General features: G+C 39.0%; 1 protein-coding gene across 1 annotated transcript in view; it reads left to right on the top strand.

Annotated features, from left to right (window-relative positions):
* KIAA1549L (KIAA1549 like) overlaps positions 1-12,525 on the top strand; it is a 126,833-nt gene that overhangs the window by 106,448 nt on the left and 7,860 nt on the right. The window contains exons 18-20 of the mRNA XM_015631448.3: positions 6,690-6,787; positions 7,661-7,806; positions 12,135-12,283. Coding sequence (XP_015486934.1) covers positions 6,690-6,787; positions 7,661-7,806; positions 12,135-12,283 — 393 coding nt within the window. The remainder of the gene's footprint in view (positions 1-6,689; positions 6,788-7,660; positions 7,807-12,134; positions 12,284-12,525) is intronic.

Genomic DNA, 12,525 nt, shown 5'->3' with positions numbered 1-12,525 from the left:
ACTCTATTCTACTCTATTTTCTATTCTATATTTTATTCTATTATTTTCTATTCTATATTTTATTCTATTATTTTCTATTCTATATTTTATTCTATTTTATTCTAGTCTATTCTATATTTTATTCTATTTTATTCTATTTTAATCTATTCTATTCTATTTTAATCTATTTTATTCTATTTTAATCTATTTTATTCTATTTTAATCTATTTTATTTTATTCTATCTTATTTTATTCTATTTTATTCTATATTTTATTCTGTTTTATTTTATTTTATTTTTCTTTTTTCAACTTATTTATTTTTTTAGAGTTAGTCCCATTTATGTGCTGAAAACCAGATGCAGCAGAAAATAACAATATGTAAGGTGGTGTATATATATGTATACACACACATATATATATACATATACATACATTTATATATTTATATATTTATGTATTTACGTATTTATATATTTATATATTTATGTATTTATATATTTATATATTTATATATTTATATTTATATATATACACATATGTGCTTGCCTATCCACCAACCTAGACTTTGCATTTGGGAGGATGAGTGAGCCACACACGTACACCGTGAAGGACACACTTCTGTCTTAGCAGCAAGGTTGTCTTGTCTAAGCTGTACTAAGAGTTAAAAGAATAGGCTGAAGGCTGTTCTTTTCAGCATGTTCAGCAGATCCCAAACTTGCTTGCACATCTCCTTCTACTCAGTGAATGCATTTTAGGAAGCAATGTGGTTTTATGGAGTAACTGTGGTGACATCTGTGTAGGGAACACCAACACTTGTGCATCACTGGAGTGGCTCATCACTGAAGAGCAACCTGAAATGTGGGCTGTTATTGGCACTCTTGCACTTACAGGTGTTGGCTTGAGTCTCTAGAGAAGAAATTTAGTGAAGATTTAATTCCACAGGTCTCTTAGTTGACCTCATAACTCACTTTATCCTTCATTTTCTAACCTCAAGCAGCAGCTAACACGTCCTCACCTCGCAGACGTAACACGTGAATTAGGAACTTAAACCCAAGGGTGGAAATTGTTAATGGAATTTTGTAGGTGACACAAAATCTAGACAGCAGCGACACTGGCACTGTGCACACCCTCATGTGTGAAACTGCCCCTGAATTCCCACATATGGTAATGTGAAACTCAACAATATATTTTCCTTTATGTCAGATACAAGTCTAAACCAGAGGTGATTGCTTTCATATCAGAAATAGCCCATCCAACAATACCACTGTGATAAATTGTTCATTTTAAGGCTTTTTTTTGGTCAGAAATTATTTTTTTTTTTAAAAAAAAAAATGTATTTCAAATTGAGTCCCTAACTCTGGCTAGAATAAGAGGATAATGCAGTAAAATGTCCTCAGTTCAAAATAACCATTACCACAATTTCCTTCCATGACAATAAAAAATACATTAAGGGATGCTGCTTCTGGACTATGCTGAACATAGCTGAAAGCCACTGGCACTGCCTGCAAAGGTTCAGGTTGGTGCTATTTAAATCATGCTAAAGGTTATTTCTGGAACTTTGAAATTGGTCTGATGAAATTCATCCAGCATATAACCATATTTTATGGTTAAAATTCGATTAGAAGCTTAAGAGACAGCTAATGGGGAATCAAATTACCTCGACACTTCAAAGCATCTTTGTAAAATGAAATTAAAAATATTATAGGGTGATAGGTTTTTTAAAAATATAATAGCCACTCTTTTTGTGGTGAATGATTCACTGTTGTCTTTCTAAGACTTATTACTCCCCTGAATCATCTGCCTGTTTGGAACCTTTTGCTTATCTTAAATTCCCTGAAGATAGTTGATTGTCACAGATTAAGAAAGGCACAGGCTGCCATTTGGATAAGGGCTGGTAATTCATCAATTTCTGTATATCAGTTTCATAAATATACACTGTGCTTCAACCACCCCATTTTCTGCTTTGTTCTCGTGGGGATGGAGTGTTGGAATTGAAAATATCTCCAACTTTGGGGATGAGAGGTACCTGTGCACTGGGATGTTTGTTACCTCTGTAAACCAAGAATTAGTTATTTTTACCCTTTGATAAAATTCAATTCTTAGTGGCAATTAAAAGTCAGCATCAACAATGCTGTTACAATTCAAAGCACTGAGCATTTTGAAAATGACAATTTCATCCTTGAGAATTCAAGAGAATTTTGTCTGCTTAGATGGAGCAAGTGCAGAGTGGTCCAGAGCCACTCTTTAGTTCTGTGTTTCTTCAGGCATCCTCCAAATTGTGGATCTTTTTAATTTTTTGTAATCAAGTTCCGCCATCAAACATTTGTGTATCTCTACAGAGCGTGCACGCATCTCTTTTTTATCCTTTTCCATTTTTTTCTCCCTTTTGAGGCCTCCTGTGTGTTTTTTATTTGTTTGGTTGGGTTTTTCTGTACATGCTGTCATTTTTTGAAATTTTCTGTAGCTCTTGTGAGCTGTTTGCCAACCTGCCCCGTTGGGTGACCTGTGAAGAGAGGATTCCTCCACATGGGGCTCATGGCAGAGGAAACCAGTGAAATGCAAACTCTCCCTGTTGTTCTGGAGCTTCCAAAACCATGATGAGTAATGTTTGGCTGGGTTCTTGGCACCCAGCTGATGTGCTGTGGCTGGAGGATGGAGTTGGAGAGTTGAATGTGTGCCACCAGCCCGACCGCCAGCTCCGTGCCTTGGTTGGTCGTGTTGCAGCTCTGGCAATTTGCTCAGAGCTGAGCCCAGAGAAGAAAACCCTCACCATCACAAGGCTGGGCCAGCTTCCATCTCTCCTCTTCAGTGCTCTGGAAAGAGGAGTGAGAGTAGCAGAGCTCTGGGTGAGACCCAGCACCACAAACTGATGAGCAGCACTTAAAGCCTGAGTGACTGCTAAAGTATCCCCATCCTCAGAGCTCCCCTTCATTTAACAGAGGTAAAGTGGGGGTATTTTATCAAAATTCAGCCACTTTTAATAGCAGCTGCTGAGGATAAAACAGGACAGCTATAAATGCAAAGCCAAATCAATAAATTTGTATTATTCCTGGATTGAAATTTAATAATCAAGTAACTTAAATCATTGAATGAGTTAACGAGGACATTGGCCTTTTAATTCCCATGGTGAGGTGTAAGGGGATGGATATTTCTGTAATTAGAAGGCATTCTGAAATGTAGAATACTTTCACCCAAGACCAATCTTTAAGTGGGAGGCTGTAAAAATATTTAAATATTGCAACTAGGGAAATTTAGCCTTAAAAATAACTGCAATGTTCCTGCTTTGGCCTATAGTTATTGTGTGCTGGCCTATGAGCACGGGCTGAGAGCCCTGGGATTGTTCAGCCTGGAGAAGAGACAGCTCCAGGGGCACCTTAGAGCACCTTCCAGTACCTAAAGGAGCTACAAGAGAGATGGAGAGGAGCTTTTTACAAAGGCATGTAGTGATAGGACAAGCAGGAATGACTTTAAACTGACAGAGGGCAGGGCTAGATTAGGTATGGGCAAGGAATTCTGTACTGTGAGGGTGATGAGGCACTGGAGCAGGCTGCCCAAAAAGTTGTGTGTAGAAGTGTTCAAGGCCAGGCTGGAGGGGCTTTGAACAGCCTGGTCTCATAGAAGGAGCCCCTGTTGCTAGGGGCTTGGGCCCAGATAATCTTTAAGGTCCCTTTTGAACAATTTTGTGAATTTTCTTCTCTGCATCCTGACAGGTGGTACCTGGGGCTGTCATGGGTTGTAGCAGACAATGGTGCAGGTGTCTGCTGGTGGCTGGATTTATCTTGCAGAGGATTTCTTGTCCTTGGGGCCCAATGTCTGCTAAAATGCTACTTCCTAATTTTTAAAATTATTTATTGCTTTGCTCTTTAAATAGTCAGTGTTCTAGCCACAGCAGACTCCTTCATTTGGCGTTTCTTACTGAAAGGGTGGCACAGGGTCTGCACTCTGGTACCTGTGCAGTCTGTCCTGGATCTCAGGTGTGATTACTTCTGCCAGTGATTGTTACAGCCTTTGTATTATACCTGTTCTCATTTTTCCAAAAATAGAGTTTGGAACCCATGCAGAATGTTTTCCTTAAGATTTTTCTCTTTCGTTCTTTTTGGGCTTTTGGTTTGCTTGTTTGCTTGGGTTTTTTTTTGTTGCTAAAAACCAAGAGATCATTTTAAAAGGATAAATACATTTTGAAGAGTAAAATTAGGCAAATCTGTGAAATCAGCTGGGTTCTGTTTTTTTCTTTGTTGTTTTCCTCTCTGACTCGTTTCACAATGGTGAAATGACTTCAATTCTACAATCATGCCTGTTGACCAAGAACCTAAGGGCTCATAAATATCTTTAACGGGCCTCTGTGGTAAAACTTTGATTTCATTTAGCTTCTGAGCAGTTTTTTTTTCCATTTATATGCTGCCTGCCGGAGGAAACTAATGCCCCAACCCATTGGAGAAGCTCTAGAAGTTTCACTGGAGTTCCCTCCCACATCCACCTTGGGCTGTGTGGCAGCTCCTGTCCCCTCTGGACAGGCTGTAGCAGATCTTTTTACAGGATTTTTCACTTTAACAGGATTCTCTCTGCCCAGCCATTAGCAAAATATTGCCACTCACTCAAAATTGTTCATCTCCCATGTAAGCAGCAAAATAAAGGCTTAGATTTTCTATTTTACTTTTTCCCCCTGAAATTTCCAGTGCAAGTCGCAGCATATTTGTGAACTGTGATCCCTTAAAATACCTAATACCTCCTTTGATGTCCATATTCCAAAGCACAGCACACAAGAGAAAACCCAGATCTCTCTCTGAGTCTCTGCCTACCCTGCTAAACAGTGTCTGGAGTCACTTTCCACTCTGAAATATTATCTCATGTGCTGTTCCTTGAAAACAGGGGGAATAAAAAGGATTTCATAGTTGGCACAAATGCATGCTGAGAGCAAGATATGGGATGAAAGGCTTGTGGAGCCAGAATTCAGTCAGCCTGTGAGGGCACTGCCAGTGTTTGACATGCAGAAGAGGCATTGCAGACCATTTCACACCCAGCACTACCAGAAATATAATTGAGGTTTTCTTTGATGAGAATAACATTTGTTTTTTTCCTTACAGTTCTTTCATTAAAAAAATCAGTGTTTCCAACCCTTGGCTAAGAAATGTAACAGTGTCTTTTAAGATGGGTTTTTTTTTTCCCCTACTCAAATGTAGGAATTCTTTAAATATCATGGTAGCATTGTGAAAGTAAATATTAGGAGACTTTGTAGGTGGCATGAAAGAAAAAATTATTTTCAGAGACATGCCTTTGAGGGTTTCTAACCTGCTTTAAAAGGTGAGAGGACAGAGAAAGGTGCTGGGTCTATAGTGCTTTTCCCTTGCAGATGCATCAAAAATCAGTTTTATAAGTTACCTTTCCTTTTTGTTGACCTAGTTTTGCAGGTTTTTGAGAATGAAGGTATTTGGAATACAGTCTAAATGTGTAATTTTAAAAGATGATTACTGAAAGACAGTGTTTTCTGATATATAGTGTGGGATTTATATTGCCAAATTCCAACCTGAATGTAGGTGGTAAGTCTGAAATAATCATGTAAATCCTGTAGGGCTCTTTCTCTGGGCAGGAGATGGAGTGTGACTCATCCCATGTGTTTTAATGTGTTTTTAACTTTCACTGCTGTTTGTGGAGGAGCTTCTCTGGCTGAACCAGATACTTCTTGTTTAGAGGGCCAAAGTTCCACCATTGGACTCCATTTTTTTTGGTCAAAATGCCATTGTGTTGATAGTGATCAGCCTTTCCAAAACTTATTTGTTATTGCTCTGATTTTATCTTTATTCCTGTGCATTGCTCCGAAACATCATCATAAAAACCACAACTGGAAAAAAAGAATCACAAACAAGAAACCAAAAACCAATAGGAAAACAAACCCCCCACCCATGATGTGCTGAAGAAAGGTTTGGTGAAGCATCTAGTGAGATTCCATTCCTCTGTCTCTAAGTGGATTTGGAAAAATGATGGCCTCTATTCTATAAAAAAGGATTTAGGAGGAAAATTCTGTCCTTCACGTCATTTCTTGGGTGCTGTGGGTTTCATGCACATAATTCCTCCTCCTTCACATGTATTGGTGATGAAATTCAGAATTACTGCGGGCAAGCTGCTTAATTTTGTGACTTTGTGGGTTGGGCGTGGTGTTCCTCTGGATCAGTCTGCTTTTTCAGAACTGTTTGAGGCCTTTGTTGCTGTGTTGGAAAGTTACAGAACCTGGGGGTTTTGTGAAGAATTTTCTTTTCATCTCTTGGAGGCTGAAGGGAAGAGGTTGAAGTACAGATTACTCACAGGGAATACACACTGCTCTGAGGATTCTTTCTGAATCTTTGAAATACTTTTTCTCCTGGAGAAAGTGAAAATATTCAGGTCTTTTTCCCATGATCCAAAGCAGCTGTTGAGTCTCACATAATCACAACAGATCTGCTTTGCCAGCAGGTTACAAATGTCACAGAGACAGTGTTGAATATGTTTTATTTTAATTAGACTTCATTTTGTCTCTGAGCTCATTTCCAGGTTTTCTTCCACATTCAAAGCACTATAAATTCTCAAATAAATACAATTATTGTTGATGCCACAAAAAGTTAGCTTCCTGTTGACTGGCACACAGTGCAAGTATTTAATTTCTGATTTTGTTTTGTTTTTCAATTTGATGGTGTTTTACTGGTGTTACAGAAAATATTTATTCTTCTCTGTTACAGGCTTATAGATTTTCTCAGCTTCCTGAGATGGTAATGGGTTCTCCTCCCCCTCCTGTCCCTCCCAGAACGGGTCCTGTGGCTGTTGCTTCTCTCAGGAGGTATTTATCTGTTATTTTATTTTAGGCACAGTCTCTAAAACCCACTATCCTATATCTATCTATATATCTATATCTATATATATCTATATATCTATCTATATCCTTATCTATAATAAGAACCAGGGTAAACCCTGAAGGGGCACTTACAAGTCACTTAGAAAGATACATTCATGAAATTCGAAATATGTCAGTTTAATTTCATTTTAACACAAAACAAAATAACAATGAATTTTCTGTGAATAGCCTGTGCCAATAAAAATAGGAAATGCAGGCTCTTAATTCTTTTAAATAATCCTTTGCCTCAGCTGGAATAATGGTGTGCTAGATTGAGGCAGATAATTCACACCATCATTCTCCTGTTTTTCTGTGTTGTAAGCACTTGCAACATTTCCAAAGACATTCCCAAAGACATTCCAGGACATTTCCAAAGACATTTCCAAAGTTAGCACTTCCCAAGTGCAGTTAATGTTATTTACCATGGTGGTCTCCCACTGTGTGATACCACATCATGTACACTGTTGTGATTGTGACTGTGTTGGTGAATTCTGGTAAAATTCTGGTGAATTTTGGTAAAGCTCTGGTTTTAATGTTGTGTTTCACAGGTGTTTGTTTGAAGCAGCAAGCAAAGCCCCTACATGCTTTGGTAAAATAGCAACCAGGCTAAAAGGGTTGTTTGTAAACTTCTCCAGGCTTCTCCAAACTTCTCCTGTTGTCCAGTTGTTCTCCAGACTTCTGTCATGCCACAGCAGAGTTGGACAGCTTGCTCCTCACTGCCTTGTCCTGCCGGAGCTGGCAGGCCTCTGTGTGGCTACAAATCTCATCTGTAGGTCAGAATGACAAAAATTTCTGTTTTTTTGGTTTCTTAATGCACAGATCCACATCAGATATTGGCAGCAAAGTGAGAATACCTGAGTCCAGTGGAGCAGACCAGGCCCAGCACCACGATCAGACGCCTTTCGCGCCGGGTTCGAGAGCTCCCATGTCTGTTGGGCCGCTCGATCAATCGGCTTTTCACTCAGGTGACACAATAATTCACACTCAACTCAGAGCTTTGAGAGCCTCATCAGCTGGTTTGGCTGTAAATGAATGGGTGGGATATAGAAAATAAGGATGATTTGTAATTTTTCTCTGTTTTGACGCTGTACTTCTCGAAACTGGATTTCTCGGTCTCCTCTGGGCCCAGCTCCTTCGGGATATCCCTCACAGGGAGTTCCATTTATCTCAGTTCTCTGGGTCAGAAGAAAACTCCAAAGCTCGTTAGGATTTTGTTTCTTGTGTTTATTAGCATGTTATCACAAAACTTGGCAGGTCTCTCCAGACTTTCTGCACAAGTTTAATTCACCATAACCTGGCTCACTTTGGCTCTGAAGGCACAAAATGACCCTGAACCACGAGGCTGTTTCATCTTTATATCCATTTTTACCCAATTAACAATAAACATGTCAAGTTTTTATGTATTAACAAATAAGTTATGTAACTAAAACTGCGACTAACTTTCAACCAAGCACTCTTTGTGCTCCTAAAAACTGCAGAATCATGGAGAAGAAGGAAGAAGGAGAGCTAAGAACCACACCTTTCTTCCTCCATCTTTACTCCATGTATTAAACACTCTAAAATCTATATTTTTAACTTCAGTGACATAGTAAACATTCTACTACCTTCTACTTAATTTTTTTATCAATCCTGGTTTACCCAGGGGTATTTGGAAGCCTTTCTGTCAGTGACAGACAAGATTAATATCTTTTTGTAGAAGAGGACAAACAGAGAAATGTTTCTCCATTTCTGGATTCCTACAATGATTTTTTTTGGAGAAAGACTGGATTAGGTGGGGTTTTTCCTGGTGCTAAGGAAAAACCTTACACAGGGGATGAACCTTACTCCGGGGGATGGGATACTCATCCTGCAGAAGCACCAGGAAATGGCTTTTTCTGAAGGTAGGATCCAGCAGTAACGTCCCAGATGTTCTGTATTAAAGTGTGACATTCTTCTTGCACACTAATCAGGACTCTGAACTGATAAAACCCAGTGAAACTGTTCATCTGTACCACAAAATGCAGTAGAATTTTAGGGAGAATATTTAGTAGAATTTTTAGGGTGGCAAAATGAGTTGCAGTATTGGGACTGCTGTGTGACTTGTTTGTGTTGCACTTTATACCAACCAAGCAAATAAAAAATACAAAAAAAACCAAATTAAAAGATAAAAAATTAAATTAAATTAAATATGAATTAGGATAAAAATAAATTAAAAAATAAAAAGATAATGGGGGAGAAATGGGTTGGATCCTTCCAATATTTTGTCAGTCAAGAATATTGGTCCAAGTGCTTGAAATCTTTTTTAAGGCTCTCTATTTTCTCTTAAGAAACATCACCCCTACTCTTATCACAACAGTGGGCTTCTGAGGAGGGGAAATTGAAGGTACATGGCCCCTTCAAACACAAAGCAGTGGTGCTATTGCACAGTCAAAGGGGATCTGTTAGCTCTTCACCCCTCCTGGAGAATATATTTCCAGCTCAGAACTTGTTTTGGGTCTAAAAGTCCCAGTTTTAAAGGCCTAGTCAGTTCCTGGTCTTTTTGATATAAGCTGTATTTATAAATCGATTTAATCATGAGATGAAGCTGATGTATTGTTTTGATGGTGCCTGGGTAATATTTAGCTGGAAAAAAATATTTCAAATGAGTTCTTATTGGCAAAATGTTCTTGAAGAGTTGTGGAAAAAGCTTACAATATTCAAAAGAATTTTCCATTAGTTCAAAGCTTTGAAATGAGTAGGTTTGTCAGACATTGCTCTGTTAATCAGCCAGAAAAAAATTCTTTTTTAGCTTCCTCAGAAGAAATAGAGAGTTATTTGTGTTGTTTTTGACATCATCTACTGAGAATCATAATGTGGCTAAGCAAATGTGTTGTCAATTAATTAAATACAGTGGGTTTGAAGGATCCATTCTACTCTCACTTATTGTCAGACCTTCTGCAAATGCTGCAGGACCTGAAAGGAGCAGATGCTCACCCCTCCATTTCAAAGCATTTCAAGCTATAAAATATGCCACACTGCCTAGACTTCTCCTTTAAGTGCAATAATGTGGTCTGTGGGATGCACTTTTTTATTGGACACAGTGCTGGGGGGATTTTATTGCTGTGTGCTGCTCTGAAGAGTGGCTGCAGCTCAGAAGAGACAAAATGACTTTCCTGAACGTTGTGGAGTTTGCCAGAATAATTCTGGGAGCAGCTGAAGGAAACTTTCTTGTATGAAAGGTGCTATAATACAGGCAAGTAAAGACAAGGACAACTGTGAAAAATGTACAATTGTAATAGAAGGTTTCAAACGTTCTGATGTGAAAATAACTTTTTATAGCCTCAATACATGAAGAAACATTGCTGCAGGTGCTGGTTTGGAATGATAATGCCCAATGTCACTCTCATGCAGCACAGCATCAGCTCTAAGATAAGGATGTTCAATAATAATTTAGGATAAGGTATTGCCTCAGCCAGTTGAATATTCATTTTTGAGTAGTAGCTCCTTTTGCTGTGGTTAAATTCAAAGAGTGTTTTGGGGCAGAAGCCATTTACAGGAGCAGCACTTTCTTCTCTGTACATGTGTGAAGAATGTTCATTTTCAGCTTCTCTAACTCCTTTAAAATAGCAACCCTTGTCCTGTTTATGACCTGGAAGGACAAATGACTGACCACACCTCTCTCTTAGCCCACCCTCTTCCAAAACATGGGGCTGGAGGAATTGGGATAGAGGTGGTGTGTTTCTGCTCTGGAGAAAAATGTGCTACAAAAAACATATTTTACTCCTCTTTTCATGCCCTGATTGCATCCATAGCAGTTGTGGCCTGGGGCTGTGTGGGAGGTCATTGAGAACCTGTAAATATCTGTGTTTATGGAGGTTGCTTTGGGGGTGGATGTCACTGGTAGAGTCTCTCTATCTCTGTGCACGTGCTCATGCCATGTCCCAGCACCTGTCAGAGCAGGCAGCACAACCCTCTTGCACATTGTTCAGGAGCAAAAAATGTGCCAGGGCTGTAAATGAGATTCTGGGGGATGGATATTTGAAGCAGCAATTGATGCTAATTCAATTATACTCCGTCTGAATCTCGGTGATTTTGTCAGCATAGTGGTATCATAGCTACTGAGAGCAATTAGTAGGAATATTCAAATGGTGTGCAGTTGTAAGGGGGGAAAATTTCATTTTCTCTGCATTGATTTTAGTACAGAGAATCTTCCCAGCTGTGTGATGTTACTCTGCTTCCATTCCTCAGTGAAAATGTTGCAGTTGTGTTTTGTTGTGTTTTTAAAGGGTTTACTGCCCTTCTGCTTTCATTTAAGTGATGCTATTTTTGCTATATTCTGTGAATCTGAGCAGTAAAATACAAGTTCATGTAGTATAACTGAATAAACTAAAAACCTAATAACTGTCAAAGAAGATATGCAGCTGTCCCATCCAGGATTTAGGGATGAGGATTTCATGCCCCCAGTGTGATGTTGGTGATTCACTGCTAGAATCTATCTTTGCATGCAAATAGACACTGGAGGAAGGAAGACTCAACTGGGCAAAAAAGTTGTTTGTATTCTATTTTTAACTAAAAGGCAAATACATGGAGTTCTGACAGCAAATCTCAAGGGAAACATGGCTTCTTCCACACAAATTGGAGTGTGACAGTGGGATTTTCATCCAGGAGGTTTCCTGGGTATTCCTATGCATGCATCTTAATCAAGAGGTGATAAACCAGATTTGGAATCAGCAAATATTTGTTTAAGTTGTAGCTACATAGTTTATGGCAGTCATAGATTGTTCTTGGGAGAGGAACTGAGCAGGTAGAACCTTGGTAATGTTTTGCAGAAGCATTGAAATTTAATGATGGAATTAATTGTTGAGAGTGCAGCCTATTAAACATATCAGTCACTCATTTTTGTAGGGTTTTTGCTTAGAGATGTTAAGAAATACTGGGTAGGCTGTGAAAACAAAGGTGCATTACACTGAAACCCATGGAAACAGCAGCTGAAAATTGAGTGCAAGGAAGAAACTTAAGGGAAAAAAAGCCTTTTTTTCTAATGATTCAAAGTTTTGATGAAGATCATTGTTACAAGGATCAAGTCCTAGGGACTCTTTACCTGAAGGCTGTACATGGTTATGAGGACAACTGCAAATCTTGCCTTCTCCAGTATTTCCCAGCATTATTAAGATGCTCTAGTCAGGTGGTGGGACAAAAAAAACCCAAAACAAACCCAAAGCCCCAAACAAAAAACCAAAACAAACATTAAGTCCATATTACATAAGCACTATATTCTGATTTACAACTGAAAATCTCAGCTATTAATGCAGCCTACTCTTTTTTTATTTGACAGGAAATACGGTACCAGCAGTGTTTGCCATTCCAGCCAACAGACCTGGCTTCACTGGCTATTTCATCCCAACTCCTCCCACTGCCTACAGGAACCAAGCCTGGATGCCCTATGCTGGAGAGAATGAGTTGCCAGGGCAGTGGGCAGACTCTGTAAGCATCCTTGCTTCTCTAACCACCTGTGTTTTCTGTGTTTTGCACAGGAAGGGTTTTCAGCAATTCTTCACTGGCCTACAAAGAAGCCAAAAGGGATAATTTTCTAATTTTTCCTTGGATGGGAATAATCTCTAGTAGTGGAAAGCCACAAGAGATGGCATAGATACTTCAGCTGTTCATAACATGAACTGTAACAAGATCTTTAGAAGGAGGAATCACTCACTAGGTTAGGGCCTGGA

The sequence above is a fragment of the Parus major genome, chromosome 5 (assembly GCF_001522545.3).
Source record: "Parus major isolate Abel chromosome 5, Parus_major1.1, whole genome shotgun sequence".
Lineage (NCBI taxonomy): Eukaryota > Metazoa > Chordata > Aves > Passeriformes > Paridae > Parus > Parus major.
The sequence above is the reverse complement of the archived record's forward strand: the minus strand, read 5'-3'. Positions and strand labels throughout refer to the sequence as shown.